The sequence below is a fragment of the Ursus maritimus genome, unplaced genomic scaffold, assembly GCF_017311325.1.
Source record: "Ursus maritimus isolate PB19 unplaced genomic scaffold, ASM1731132v1 scaffold_10, whole genome shotgun sequence".
Classification (NCBI taxonomy): Eukaryota; Metazoa; Chordata; class Mammalia; order Carnivora; family Ursidae; genus Ursus; species Ursus maritimus.
The window spans coordinates 69,578,413-69,595,000 of NW_024423344.1; the positions used below are offsets into that span (position 1 = coordinate 69,578,413).

General features: G+C 39.9%; 1 protein-coding gene across 1 annotated transcript in view; it reads right to left on the reverse strand.

The window, feature by feature from the left end:
• NALCN (sodium leak channel, non-selective) overlaps window positions 1-16,588 on the reverse strand; it is a 285,252-nt gene that overhangs the window by 171,215 nt on the left and 97,449 nt on the right. The window contains 1 exon segment of the mRNA XM_040624300.1: window positions 140-271. Within this exon segment, the coding sequence (XP_040480234.1) occupies window positions 140-271 (132 nt within the window).

Sequence of the window (16,588 nt, forward strand, 5' to 3'; positions counted from 1 at the left end):
TTAAGAAGCAGACAATGAATCAGCTTTGGTCAAAGTCAAGTAATTAAGGAATTGATGTTAATTTTCATATTTGTAAAAGACACCATCTGAGGTTCACCTTTACCTTGAACACTGAGCTGCCTCCGAGTGGGCTGCTTACCTCTGCGAGATAGAACTCGTCATACTGTCTTCTGAAGCTCTCTCCTTTGTGGTAGTTGCTCGCAGCGACTATCACATCCACAGTCACCATGCTCAGAATGAACATGTGGAAAACTGACGACCGCATCATTTGCTGAGGAGGCAAAACAGATGAACTCTTAACAAAGACAGAAACCGCCCTAGGAAGTTACCCCAATTTTATAGAGATGAAAATGGAGGCTCAGCGAAGTTAAATAACTTTCCCGCTGTCACACAAGTATTGCAGGTGGACCCTTAATTTGGACCCAAATCTACTGCCTACCCTGAGGTGAAATAATTAGGCATTCAAAAATAATGACTGTTATTTTGATGGCTAGCTTGTATTCAATGCTTACAATGTTCCAGGCTATGCTCTAAGTATGTTATTTACTTTATCTCTTTTAATCTCCACTGTAGCCCTATATAGCAGGATATATTCCTCAGTTTTTCCAGTGAGTTCAGAGAAATTAAGTCATTTGTCCAAGATCACACAGCAAGTACACAGTAGAAGCAGACTCCATATCCAAATCTGTTTAAAGTCCATTCATGGTTGGGTAGACAATATATAAAAGGAGAGAGTACAGGCTGAAGGCCTCGGGCAGCAAAAAAAAAAAAAAAAAGATAGAGAAGCTGGCCTATGGAAAGGACCCGAGTGCATAACAACAAACCATTAAATAACATCCCTGGGCACCAACTGCCTAGAGACTAGCGCCACCATGTGCGGAGGCCTTGGTTCTTCTTGGCACAGATCCTTACATTTGATCTGACCTGAGAATTCTTCAATTTTTGCCACTAAAAGCACCTAAGTAAAGCGGAAACTGGGGATGGGAAACGAGAAACAGGGCTGCCTCCTCTGAGCTGCTGTCTTAGGCATCCACACATGTGACTTCACAGGACCTTTAATACCCTGCACTTGTCACTAAGGACATGGGCTCAGAGCCAAATTGCATGGAGCGGAGATTCCACCACATACAAGTTCTGCAGTCCTTGGCAAGTTAACTAAGCCTCTCTGGGCTTCCATTTTTTCATCAGTAGAGATAACAGTGACCACTCCAAAGGTTGTTACCATTTTAAATGATTCAATATTTGTAAAGCGCTTAGAAGAGTGCTTGCATATTTTAAGTGTTCTTATAAAGATTTGCAATGAAAATAAATGTAATTCTGTGAATCCAGGCATTGTTTTCTGTCCAGGAACGGGAAATTAATTGCCCAAGGTCAAAGAATTAATTATGTTATGTATTCGATCGAATCCAGAACCAAGGGAGAGAAATAAAAGTGATAAGATCTAATAATTTTAGAGATGTCGGAGCTATTAGAAAAGCAGATATTTAGTAAGGGTCTGTGTCAATGTGGCTATGGAGGCATTACATCCATGTGCCTTTGACTTTATTTTATAGGTAATACAAAATCAAATTCCAGGACTGCCAATCAATATATTTAAACGTACATCAATTTGCTTGCAGGAACTACTGATCTTCATAATAGATAAACAACTCAGTCGGCATGTTTCTATTCTCATTAGAATTTTTATTGTTATTTGGTCTCTCTTGAATTGTGAGAGTTACATTCCATAACTATTATTCCTTTTCTATACTCTTTTCAACATAATGTTCTATTAAAAACATTTCAACCGAGTTCTACTTTATCTGCATGACAGAAAAGCCACAACTCTCTCTTTCTATTTTCCTTAGCTGTGGATTTGTGTCTTAAGTAAACTGTTATTACTGAAAGCTCCAAACAAAGCTTTTAGCCACGGCTGTCAGAAAACTTTTAAATTGGTTTTGTAACTGTCACAGCTTCACTTTGGTGCTGTCATTATAATTAGGTTGTTTTTTGTCTGAATGTCTACGTGTCCCTGTTGGTACAGAGTCATTAAAATAATCACTTACAATGGATTTTGATACACTATAATCACCACTGCTTAGCTGACTTTCTCCAAAGTAATAACGCTCAAATATTAAATAAGAATTAAGGTGATCAGTATGTGCAGTAGCTAAATCTGAATATTAGAACCAGTAACTCTAGCTTTGAAGTGAGAGCTAGTGACATGGTCCACTTCAGCTCAATTCAATCCAACCGAAGTTGACTGGCTGTCGGTTTCCTTAACGTGGAAGGGCTAGAAACGTTATGGTTGGATTCATGCTTATATCTATAGGACAGTACAAATTTATACCCTTCAATTTTTTATTTTCTCATAAAAATTCATGTAAAGAGAAATGTTAAAGTTGAGTCAGTTCCACAAAATATTATATAACTTGAGATTTTTCAGAATTATTTAACATGGATGTGGATATATATATCTATAAACACATATATGCATGTGTGTATATATATTTTTATACATATATGTATATATTTCTATATATAACATAAAACTCTTTGGATCCTGCATAGACATTCAACTTTTTAAGGTTCCCTTCAATTGCAATGTCATTTTAGTTTATATTTTTATTTATTTATTTATTTTTAAAGATTTTATTTATTTATTTGACAGAGATAGAGACAGCCAGCGAGAGAGGGATCACAAGTAGGGGGAGTGGGAGAGGAAGAAGCAGGCTCATAGCAGAGGAGCCTGATGTGGGGCTCAATCCCATAACACCGAGATCATGCCCTGAGCCGAAGGCAGACGCTTAACCGCTGTGCGCCCCTAGTTTATATTTTTTAAAAAATCAGACAAGTTCTACATATATTTCTAGTTTGGCTTTGATCCAAGGAAAACCAATTATATGTGACAGGTGGAATTACCAAAATACAAATAAAAGACTATAGCAGAACCATCCCCAAGGCAGCAGTATCTGTTAGGAATGCTCAGGAGCTTTACTACTCAAAGTGTGGTCCTTGGACCAGGAGTTTCCTGAGAGTGTATTAGAAATGCAGGTTCTCAGGCCCTCTTCCAGACCTACTGAATCAGAATCTGCATTTTTAACAAGGTCACTGATAAATTAATGTGCATATTAAACTGTGAGAGGCTCTGTTGTAGAGGATACAAACTGGGCGAACTTGTTTAAGGTCAATACTTGCTGGACTATTATGGTAATATGTTAGGATACGCCATCACAAAATGAATGCCTACCTTCTCCTGCTCTCCCACTCCAAGATTAAAACCCAACTAAACCAGGGTCATGAAGACAAAAGTTATGTGTTGACTTTTCAATCATTTGGGGTGAGTTTTATGAAGACCCCATCACAGATCCTTTCATTAAAGTCTAGGGATGCAGGTGGTGTCTAGAATCTGGAAAAGGCAAGAAAATTGTTTCTTCCCTAGAATTCCAGAAGTAATGCAAGCCTTCCTGAGACCTCCGTTTCAGCCAGCTGAAACTCATTTCGAAGTTCTGATCCACAGAACTATAAATAATGTGTTGTTGTAAGTCAGTAAGTTTGAAGTAATGTGTTAAAGCAGAATAGGAATCTAATACAAATACTGTTTGTGATTTTGACATACACCAGTTCAAATTCATCTCCTATGAAACCTGACTGTATAAAGCGCCAGCATCACAAAATTCTACCTCACCAAAGGGCTCCACCCACGGTGATATGCCAGTAGGTGTCTCTGTAAACTTTATCACTACAAATGTAAACTCATTATGGCAACCAAGGTTTACATCTTACTTCGTTTCAGAACATGTAATGAGATAATGGGTCTGCAGCATGATACTGAGTCCCACCTCAAGCAGAAGAAAGAGAAAGGTTACTGTTCTTTATATAGTTCTGAGTTCTACTGTAAAAGGAATGTTCTCAAGAGACTGTGAGGTCTACACCAAATATGGATAGGGACCCTCACTCAACTCAAATTGACACCAGCAAGATGTATTATCAAAACAAGAGCTACCATTTGAGTGCTTGGTTTGTGGAACGTTTTGTTCCAAGCATATTGTGTGCTGATGTAAAAATATCGTTTAATCAACAACCCTGTGTGATAGGTGTTTTATTATCCCCTTTCACATGTGCAGAAAGGACAAGGAAAGATTAAGTAGACTTCCAAGCTCATAGAGTTAGAAAGTAGTCTCAGGTGTTTTGAGTCCAAAGTAGTGCTCTCTTGAATTCTAACAGGCAGTCAAAATGCCTCTGACGTTGCTCTACATATTAAAGAAGAAAGAACAGCAACTCCTTCGCTGTTTGTGATTAAACAGAGGGAACAAGTTTGCGAACCTTATATTTGAAAGCTGAAGATAGTCTGTTCTTTACAGAAGAGCATAAGATCTCCAGGGTGGGGGGAAAAAAGTCAGTTTTGAAGACAGGCTGAGCTGAGTTCAAATCTTGACTCTCTGCATGATTTAACCTCTCTGTGACTTAGTGTTCGTATGTGAGAAAAGAATGTGAGAGTGCCTACACCGCTAGGTTATAACATGAATATAAATGAGACTATTTAGTATAGAGTCTTGCCCATAGCTGACATCTTGCACTCGGGACTCTTATTATTATTACCACTGTATTTGAAAACACTCTAAGCATTTAAAGGTAGAGAGAGAATCAGTTACTTGTGTGGAAGGTAAGAAGGAACAATACGAGAAATCAAGCTGAAGAGGTAACTAATCTTGAGAGGGACCATGAAGGCGTATAGACTTTAAGAAAGGTCTTACGCTATCCCATTTTTAGTTTGGGTGCTTCATAGGAGCTATTTTATTAATTTGTTCAGTAATTTTGCCTTAAAGATTCTGAAGACTCTGCAGGCAAACATCCAACAAATCAAAACTGTGGCCTTGGAGGTCACAATGAAGATAAATTAGGATAATGAGTAGTACAGCTCAGAAATCAAATCTTTCTTTAAATTGCCGCTTGAGAGACTAAAACAGCCCACCTTGGTAAACAAATTTCATGCACTGTACATTGTATCAACCATGTACTAAAAACTGTGCTTTAATTAGACCTCAAAATAAACACATTTGGAGAACAATGCAATCACACGATGATATTCTCAGAAACAGTCTTGTATACACAGCCATGAGCATAAGAACAAGAACATAATGTAAAAGACCAAGTACATAAAACCTGAAATACATCTCTCAGGTGCAGTGGTGCGTCTTTCGCTTCCTGTATTTAGAAGACATCTGGGTATATGTTACTTCTATAATCAATATATAAAATAATGCTGTCTGGTATAGAGAATTTGTGTTAAAAAAGCAAACATATTTATAACAAGACTGAAAACAGAACCAGTAGATGTCCTTAGAAACTCTGCCTTTCCCATCTGTCTGCCCCTAGAGAGCCAGAGGATAGAAGGAAATCCACAAGTGACTTCCCTCAAAGGCCCTGAGAGTCTGTGATATCCCTGAATAGGTCAAGCCCTGACTGTGTTTCTCTCTTTCGTGGAAAGAAAGCTTGGAGACTTCCCAAACATGGAAGTCAAATTGTAGAAAGAAGGAAGAGGAGGTTAGTAAAGATGCTCTCATCACTTGGCCAGCATGAGCCTATCTCTCACTCTAGTCTGTAAGAGTAAGGTTAGAGGTTAAATCATAAATTGCCACAAAAGTATTTATTACTGTTACTAATATTTTTCAAACGCCAATTCTACTGTGTTAAAACAAACTAGACTTTAACGAAAAGTAAATGCATGCCCAGTGGAAAAGAAATGCCACTAAGAAGGACCGGCTATTACTATTACTTATTATTAATAAGCCAGTGACTCACATTTCTTCTAGCCCTTGTGGCAGAGTCCGAAGTGGGACCTACCTCCCTGCCACTAAGAAAGGACCGGCTATTACTATTACTTATTATTAATAAGCCAGTGACTCACATTTCTTCTAGCCCCTGTGGCAGAGACCGAAGTGGGACCTACCTCCCTGCATCCACAGCCTTGGCAGCGCCCTCCCATTCTGACTCTGGACTTAGCCACGTGACTTGTTTGGTAGCAAGACAACAGCAGAGATGACGTGAACAGAGACTCAGAAAATAGTTGAGGGTTGAGACTTATTCTTGCAGCTCCTGGGACCCCGAGCCATCACTTTGACACTCCAGGCAGGCTTGCTGCATGGAGCGCACAGACCCCGTCATCCCCTTTACCCCGCAAATCAGTCATGCCCCAGAGACAGAAATGCTAGCTGACGAGCTAGCTGAGGACGCCGGCTGAGTGCAGACACAAGACGAGCCCGGCCGTGATCAGCTGAGACCGGCTCAGATTAGCCGCTGAGCCACAAATTCATGAGCAAAAATCAGTATCTGTTTTATAAGCTGTTAAGTTTTAGGGGTGGCTTGTTGTTTAACCAATACATCCACCAAGCCTGTTTCCTCACCCTTGACACAGAGCTAAATGACATTACTTAGCCTGTTAGCATCGAAGTGGGGCAGTAGAGTGGTTCTCATCACCAGAATGGAATGGAAATGATGTGTCATTTTGAAAGGGGCAATTAAGAAAGGGTGTACCTTCTCCAAGCTCTTTCTCTCTTACCCTCTATAGTGACCTTGGAAACTAGGTGCTTCAGATGAGATTATCAAAAACTTTACTATATATATATGTATACACACACACACACACACACACACACACACACACACCCATACATTTCTATGTATATATGGGTGTATATATATATGCTGTCTCTGAAGGAGGTCGGGGAACACAGTTGGCCCCATGTGTGGTGTGCTGGAGCTGCAATTGTGTAACTCTCTCCCCAGCTTCGTGTTCAATGTCACGTTGTTAACTTGAAATTGGCCATAGTGGGAACACCATGGAAATTAGCAAATGCTACCAGTCAGGACTCTCCCACTTCAAGATGGTTATTAAACATTTTAAACATTTCCAAGCACACCACTGTCCCATGCCCAGCTGCCCCAGCTCTCTGGCACCTCCTTGTTACTCCAGGCTGGATGACGTATATATAGTCCCATTATGATACTTAGGGACCCGTCGTGACTCATAATGCCAAGGGTACTCACATAGACCCTCTCACTCTTGATCCTATTTTTTAGACGTATTAATGTGAAGTAAAACAAATTAGGACATTTAAGTTCAAGTAATTTTTTTTTTTTTTAGAGAGAGAGAGAGAGATAGGAGGGGGAGAGGGAGAGAGAGAATCTTAAGCAGGCTCCATGCCCAAACCAGAAACTAACGCGGGCCTTAATCTCACAACGCTGAGATCATAACCTCAGCTAAAATCACGAGTAGGACACTTACCCAACTAGTACTACGATCTTCTATCTATATATTCCAAGGACCTGCACCATTCAGCCTTGGGCACAAGAGAACCCAGAGTGATGACTGGGTGATGAGGCCACTGCACGTATTCCAGCAATAAGACTCCGTCAGTGACCGTCCCTTCCTCAGACCCTCTGATTCTGACTTACAGTCGATTATAGGTGAAATGCCACAGTGCAGGTGCTGACATTTTCTACTTTCTCACTAGCACTCCACAGGCCATAGAGTTACTAGCTAGTCACCACATTTTGACGAAAGATGCTTTTTTTTTAAAGATTTTATTTATTTATTTGAGAGAGAGAGAGAGACAGCCAGCGAGAGAGGGAACACAAGCAGAGGGAGTGGGAGAGGAAGAAGCAGGCTCCCAGCAGAGGAGCCTGATGTGGGGCTCGATCCCAGAACACCGGGACCACGCCCTGAGCCAAAGGCAGATGCTTAACGATTGAGCCACCCAGGGCCCCCACAAAAAGTGCTTTCTTAGTCTTAGTTATCATTATTGTTGTGAGTTTCTCTTTGTCTTCATGAGTACTTCAGTGAGAAATTAGAAAGGTCCATGGCAAGGCTGCTAGACAGGGGACCCTTAAACTATGATGATTAGAAGGTCTTTGGACACTTCAACTGACATTCCCCTGGCTAATTAAAAAGTCTATATGGAGGATCACTTCAAATTTACTTTTATTTGTTTATTTTTATTTTTAGTATTAAATGGTGGACAAGTGAACATAAAACTTGTTTTAAATTCAAGAGGGAAAGCACAAATTCAAAAATGAAATTAAATAGCAGTCATTTGCAACAAATTTTAGATCTGACACAATGAAGGACTTAGGCTGCTACATTTGATGAATGCAGAGTTAAGCGAGAATTTTTGAACTATATTGTATCTTGAAGTGGGAGATTATTTTGAGATACTTAAATTATTGAGGAAAAAGAGAAAAACAAATTTGAGGGATTGAAAAAATAAGGAGGGACTATACTGACTGAAATGACAAGTTTTTTTTTACTTGGTCCAAACCTGGACGGCTGATGAGCCGTAGGGCATGGGGGGAGTCACACTGCTCCTCCAAACCCTTCAACTGCACTGATTGTGCTGAACAGTGAGATAAATACATAGCAATTTCAAACCCTGGCTGAAGACTTTAAGGAAGGCTGCATATTTAGCCCCAGAAATCAAGACTCAGAAGAAGAATAACGTATCCTTCATTTTTTCCAAAGGTGGCAATGTAACAAATATTTGATGGAAATTTGTCTCCAAAGACTGTATTATGAATGCCTGGCATAAGTTGGTAAATGTCTCCTGATTAATATAAATGTAAATACCGAAGAGTCATGGGACTTATTCAAACTGGAAGATGAAAATATACGACAATATAGGAATTTAGTTTGGGATAATCTGAAATGCAAATAATTTTAAGATGTTCTGAATACTTCGTTCTTCCAATGAGGCCCCAAAATCAAAGACACAAAACAATTTATCAACAGAAGATAGATAAATAAATAACAATAGTATTAATTTTATCTCATTTTTATCATGTCTGATCTCTATTCTAAATATAATTATTTGAAGTACATATATATTCTATTTGTGTATATATATAAATATGTAGAATATATATAAAATATATATATAATTTAGAATATATATATATATATATACTTAGAATTGAAAAGTTACACAATCAGCTCCTCTCTTTAGTGAATTTGGCCATAACTGGTTTCAAGACTATAACAGGTCTCTTTCAACTAGCTTTTTTAATACCTTCTTATACCTTTTATTTGTGCTGTTTGGGCTCTAGCTATTTTATTCTTCCTGTTCTTAATTCCCATTCCAGGTTTTTATAGAATACTTTTTATTCCTTTTTTCCCCCCAAAACTTTTCCTCCAAGCCAGCTGTTTTATGTTCTGCTGTTGGGGACTGAAGATGAGAGAATGTGGGCACACGAAAGTGTCTGGGAGAGGTGTCACTGGCATCCGCGTAACGGGAGGGTGAGATTGTGTCTGCTGTGTGTGAGGTGGTGTAGTTGTGTACACGGAAGCACGTATATGTGTACACTCACACACAATCCCCCAAATATTTGCCAAGTGCTTATCGTGTGAAAGTTATAATGGAAGCAACTGGAAGTAGGGAAGAAAGTGACCAAACTGAATTGAGGGGTCAGAGATCAATCACTGTATTGAGGAAGTTTGTCGGACCTGATTTTGAAGGTAGGGCCATTAGATGGGGATGGAGGGGGGATGATTCAAAGAAACTGAAAAGACTGAATTAATGATAGAATTGTGGACAAGTCAGATTCAGGGAGGACCATGGGGGTGCATCTTAGGTTCTGGAGAGGCAGGAAAAGCCTGGTTTGGGAATGGGTCACGGAGAGGTGTGTGACAGGGGCAATGTGCTCATGAGAACAAGCGGTTGCATGTCTGTTGGACTCTTCAGGACACTTCCTGAGCGGCAGAAACAGGGCTGCAGCAAGGCGGGGAGGTCACACTACAGGTGTGCATGAGCATAGGCCTCCTGGACGTGCACGGAGGACTCTGAGACAGGGACAGTTGGAAGAGTGTGCTCACAGTAGTGACAGTCATTTCCATAACCTTGTGACCCCTGCATCCTGGACACTGCACTAGACATTTCTAACCATTATTATTATTATTATTATTATTATTATTATTATTATTCCCATTTTTCAAGTCAGCAAACTGAGGTTCTGGGAGATCTAGCAAATCGTCCCAGGTTCTCCTGGGCCAGTCTCAGCTGGGCCACCCCGTGTCGTCACCTTGGTCTGTAAGCACAGCAGACGTTTGAGGTTTGCTTGTGAATGGAAGCTAAATTCTCCTGGATTCAATCAATTCTTGAGATTGTCTGCGGGTTCCTGGGAAGGTTCATTAACAAGACAGACATCTGAGAAGTGCCTCGGATGTCACTTCATCACTTGAAATACACACATCACACAGTCCACCTCCCCCAATCTTTGCCTTCAATGGAAATGTTCTCAGAAAACATTAAAACACTAGAGTAATAATTTTGCCACCATTTGACCTACTTATGGTAAGAGCCTATTATCTCTGTTCTTTACAGACGGAGGCACACGATGTTACAGAGAGAAACGGAGCTCCAGCATGCCGGGTCTCATGCATACTTTCATTTTCTTGTCAGTGACTTTCTTCGCAGTAATAGATCACTGGGTGTGTTTGGGAAGATGGCTCAACTGTGCAGCCACATCTGTCAAATTGTCAAGAGACAAAAACTCCTACCTGAGAGGCAGGAGAAGAATGGCTTGTCACAGTGGCAGCAGGGGACCGAGATTCCCATTTAACAGAACTTTTTATCATGCATGAGAATGACCTCTTCGTGCAGCTGTTGCTTATGCTAAAATAGAGTTTAAACAGCTAAGGAACTGGTGGATGTGAAAAGAGTCAACTACGACTTTTCCCTTTTCTGAGAGGCACAATGAAGGACAGACCCATCGAAGGCACTTTCTACAGGGTTTTGGCAATACAGCCTAACAGAATTGCACCACTGCCTGAAGAGGGGAGAGGTGGAAAGTGTGCTTCCAGACGCCAAGCGCTAATATTTTAATGTATCTTTCTAATACTTCAGCGTCTTCTCAGACAGAAGTGATATGCCCTTTAGAATTGCACAGAATTTCTGAAAACCATTTGAAAAAAATCAACAGGTAAATGGGATTATCTACAGAATGAATAAGCAATCTATAGAAAATGTAAGGGGCCTACGAATCTATACAGAAACTGCTCAACTTTCACAGACTGTAATCAGGGAGATGGAAATTTAAGGTTATAGCTTCATACCACCAGGTGTAAAAGCTTGATAACATCAGTTGTGGACGAGGACGCGAAATGCTGAGAATTCTGACAAGTTGCCGCTAGGAGTAAAAATTCTGGGGAGCCACGGGGACAATGTCTCAGAAAGCCCAAGGCTGTTTCTCCTCCAGCGAGTGCTCGCTTATCTACATACACTTGAATATTTCTCACCCATGTGCACAAAAAGGCAGGGACAGGCAGTGGCCTAGAATGTGTGTAAGAGTGAAACGATAGGGGGCGCCTGGGTGGCACAGCAGTTAAGCGTCTGCCTTCAGCTCAGGGCGTGATCCCGGCATTATGGGATCGAGCCCCACATCAGGCTCTTCTGCTATGAGCCTGCTTCTTCCTCTCCCACTCCCCCTGCTTGTGTTCCCTCTCTTGCTGGCTGTCTCTATCTCTGTCGAATAAATAAATAAAATCTTTAAAAAAAAAAAAAAGAGTGAAACGATAGGGGCACCGGGGTGGTTCAGTCGGTTAAGCAGCCACCTTTGGCTCAGGTCATGATCACATGGTTCTGGGATAGAGCCCAGTGTCGGAGGGTGGGGGGGGGTCCCCTCCCTCTCCCCCTGCCTGCTGCTCGCCTTGCTCCTCCCCTGGGCCTCTCCTCCCTGCTCAGGCTCGCTCTCTCTCTCAAATAGATAAATAATATTAAAAAATAAGAGCAAAACAATAAAAAACAGCCTCGATGTCCATCAACAGGAAGATGAATGAACGGATGAACAAACAAATTATGGTCTATTTTTACAGAAGGACGATACACCATGTGAAAATGAAGGGGTTAAAAATATGAGGTGACCACGTGGGATGGAGTGCCCAGTCGGTAAGCAGCTATGTGACCTTCACCAAATTACTTAAGCTCTCTGTGCCTCATTTGTTCCACACGGGTCACAACGACACCTAGGTCGGTGGTACTGTTGTGAGCATGACATAATTGAACACCTCTAACACACAGCATGGCTGACACATAGAGAATAGTCCATAAATGTGAGCTGTAATTATTTCCAATGGTGGATACAGAGGTATTCTTCCCCTCTCTGTCTCCACATTATTTCATAATCTTTGTAATGCAAGGAAGGATTGAATATTATATTGTGAAATGGCTCTAATTTACAAATTATTCACTGATAAATACAAGGAAACCAGGTGGTGTTTCTTCAAAGAAACTATCCTATACAGGGTGATCTGAACTTCACGTCAGACCATAATGGTCTTTTTGGCCATTAAAAGACTTCTCAAGCCCTGCAAGACTTCGAAGTTTAATAGGGAACCTGACCCTGAGTAATAACTCCTGAGGTCAAGTCCCACTACTCATATGGCCAAAAAGTTACGTCCCTTCTCCACCTGCTCCATGAAGCTCCCAGGGGTATAGAACTGTGGCTTGTAGACAGAGACTGGGCAAGGTCTTCAGAAGGCATTAAGAAGGGAAAATTACTCTGGGTTCCTCCTGTAGGAATACTTGGCTTAAGCAGACATGCCGCTTCCCTTCCATTCCCATGACCAGCTGCCTCGGGCCAATCGCCCACCTGGGGTGGCCTACTATGAAACTATAGTCTCCCAGCCTCACACCCAACTCTAGCTGTTTCCTTGTGATTCTCTTTAGAGCTCTTGAATGAGAGGTCACCAAACTCAGTTGCAAACAACCATATTTGGGCACTGTGTGAGAAATAGAATAAAGCCAGCCTTCAAGGAGAAAAACAGAGGCAGATGCATGGACATGGACAGAAACAAAGATGAGAAATTATGTGTCTTCCCACAGAGAGCGAGAGAAAGACAAAGAAAGCATAGCTGCCTGGCAGGTCTGACTGTACGCAAATGCTCCCTGTGAGCATAAGATCTGTTCCTTGCAACCAAACAATTCTTGAGTGGGCCATAAATACTCACTTAATCCTCAGGGCTGAGGAAGGAGGCACTATCCCTATTTTACAGAAATATGCCCAAGGTCTTACTAATTAATAGAAAAGCTGAAATATGTCTGTCTCCAGAGACTACTCTCTAAGAGGCTGCAATATGGGATTTATTCAGGAACAATGCTGTGCTGGGTGTTACTTCATGGAGTGAAGTAAGGATGTTTGTAGCTGGGGAGGCAGGGGTGAGAGGTAAGGGAGTTAGGAGCCAGGTACTGGAGGCAGTTGTAGTGCAAAAAGAAAAGGAAACTAGGTCTAGGGCTTGGCTCATCCCTATTCTTTTCCTTGTCACTTGCGGCCATCTTGTTCCCATAATGAGGACCAATGGCAGGAAGGGGTGAGACCCCAAATGATGAGCATCTCAGCACAGGGAAGTAGAGAAAGAAGCAGAGAGACATTTTAGGTGGGACTGAGGCAGAGAGAGGGGGTGTTTCAAGGGCTACGGGAGGTTCCCTTTTTTGTCCTTAGGAATGAATTTATGAGGAATTGAATAGATCTCCTGTGGCTAAGTTCCTTAGTAAATGTGGTATGAATTTCATTAATAACTGGCTAAACATGAAAAATGTCCTAGCAAAATTAAGTTAATGAAGTTAACATGAAGTTAATCAACTAAAAATTTCAAGTGTTACCACAGAGCTTACCACTCACATCCTAGCAGGTCTTGCTCTGAATGTGTGGTTTTGCAATTAAATTTAAGAGCATATGCATTTTCATTTATTATGAAAACAGAAAAGACCACCCTAAGGGTGCCACATTGAATCCTTTCCCTGAACACCTGCGTATGACTCTCGATATGGTTATAATTATAGCTATGATCACACTTAAATTTGTGTCTCAGGACACAGAATTTGTAGAGTTTCTAGTTGCAGACCAAAGGTGCCTATTTTTTCTTCTACCACTGGCTCTATAGAGCTTATTATTCTGTAGAAAAGTAAGAAGACCTCTAAGTTTCCTCACTCATTTAATAGCTCCATAATCAATATATGCAAAGAGAAAGCAGAGATACCACAATGATTGCAACATTGGAAATGAGGAAAAATATGTGTGTGTGTATGTAGCAATGTAGGAGAACAATAAAAAACTAATCCTGTTGCTCAGATCTTATCACTGCTCAATGGACTATATAAATTCTTAATAGATTTATTTCTGCAATGTAAAAAAAAGTGTGTGTGTATATAGCTATATATGTTGTATATATATGCATATACATATATACATGCGTATATATTTTTACATTGCAGGAATACATATGCATATATATATGCATATATATGTGTGTGTATATATCTTTTATTTATTTATTTTTTATTATAATAATTTTTCAAATTATATTATGTTAGTCACCATACAGTACATCCCTGGTTTTTGATGTAAAGTTCGATGATTCATTAGTTGCGTATAACACCCAGTGCACCATGCAATACATGCCCTCCTTAATACCCATCACCAGCCTATCCCATTCCCCCACCCTCCTCCCCTCTGAAGCCCTCAGTATATTATCACATACAGAGAGAGAGAGAAACAATTACACATCAAACACCCAGAATCACAGAAGTATCAGTCCCACCATATATTTAGTTTAACTGCAGTAGGGAAGATTAAACCACATCAATCACCCTTATTTTATTAAAGTACTTAATTACTTATGGTTGGCAGAAAAGACATGTAGATGTTCATACCAATAAACTAGACTAGGATATGGAAAACTGAATGGAAAGTAAAAATATAAGAAATAATACCAAAGAAGAATGTAAGCAAATCCAAAGCAATGTCACCTGAAACAAGGACAGAGGTTATTTTTAAATGTCCTTCACTTAGAAAGGCATTCAAGCCAGTCTTCATTTATGTTGAGTTGGTGGCTTTAAAATTTTGAAATTTTGAAAGCATAAAATTAACGGAAAGACTTTTGGAATAATTGAAATTTATGCATGAATTATTATTATACTATCTTTGTGAACTAAAGTCATTATGTAACTTATTTCATGGGTTACCTATTTTATCAGAGCAGTAGGATATATGAGGTTTTCGGTAAAATATTCTGTGCTTTGAACTTGGGGTCAAATTTTAAAACAAAGTTCCACTCTCAGGACAAAATCAACAGTTCCTTTAATAGTCAAATGGGGACTCTGGGTGACCAGTTTGCCATCTCTCAAATATTTATTCATACCTAATTTTTCTGATTTATTTCAGTGATGGCAAAATTACTAAATCAATTTAATTGCAGCTGTTCATATGCTTCATTCCAATAAATACAACTTTTTTGGTTGAGATAAGAATTGGTTTTGGTTCTTTTCAACTATGTTATTCCTAAGTCTATATCTAAATTTTGCCCTATTTATTTCTCTTGCTGAAGAAGTTAAAAAGAATTCAGAAAGCCGTGGGAAATAACAGAAGTCGTGGCTGGGTCCTGTCGAGCCTCTGTCACCATGCTGGAGAAGAGACAGGCTGACAAAGCATCCAACATTATCCAACTTTGACGGGCACTTTCTACAAACTCCCATTGTGATGCTTGTTTTAGACTTAGAAATAAATGCTTGTATAGAAATAGTGTTACTGCCATCATCCACTTAATTTCTGGTTCCTAGAAACAAGACCAAAAGGACAAAGAGAGCTGCTTCTAAATGAGAAGTCAAATGAGTACCTGTACAAGCCAAGAAGGTTCTATGTCCTTCTTTCACTTGATTGTTCTCTTGTTTGGTAAACAATTGAGTCTCTTCCATGTGTCAGGAATAGTTCTGGCAGTGACATGACCACTGTGGTCCCCACTACCATGGAGTTTCCTCTGGATGGAGAAACGGACTTTAAATAACAAATCATACCATTTTAATTTATTTTATGAAAATTATGAGGAACACAAAAGAAAAGCATAGGATGATGTGGAAATGTAGCTGATCTATTCTTTGAGGATGAGGAAGGCTTCCTTAAAGAAGTGACTTTTGAGCTGAATTCTGAGTTGGGGAGGAGAGTGTTCTAGAAAGAAGAAACACAGAAAAATGACCGTGCCTCGTGGAAGCAGAAATGCTGTTGTATAAGAGATATACAGAGTAAATGCAGGAGTAATGGGTCTTAGAAGAACTGGCTCTTATTGTTAACCTCTAGGCCACATCTGGAAGGGGATGAGGGAGGAGAAACTGGAAGGAATTAAAGCAAATACTTTTTTAAAATGTCATTTCCATAGTTTAATATATCTTTTAGAAGAATGTAATGTCACATTTTGCCCATTTTAAAAATAAAAAGAAATGATATATTCTACTGTTTGTCCTTGAGGGTGAGAGATATTACAGTTCTAGACAGGACTGACTGGATGAATTAGATGAAAATTTCCTTGTTACCTGGTTTTGGATAGCATTAGCCATTAGTAAAAGTCAACGAGTATTTCATGACCATTTTATTTTAAATATTTTTTCTTTACTGAATTCTCTTCTTTCTCTTTTAATTGATGAGTGGCTAATCAACTTTTCACTCAGACATGGAAATGTACTCTCTCTCTGTTCACAGCTCATGCCCACTCCTTGGCCATCCCACTTTGCATATGTACTCGTTCAAATTGGATCTTCTGGAAAGCTTGATTTAGGCCCAAACATGT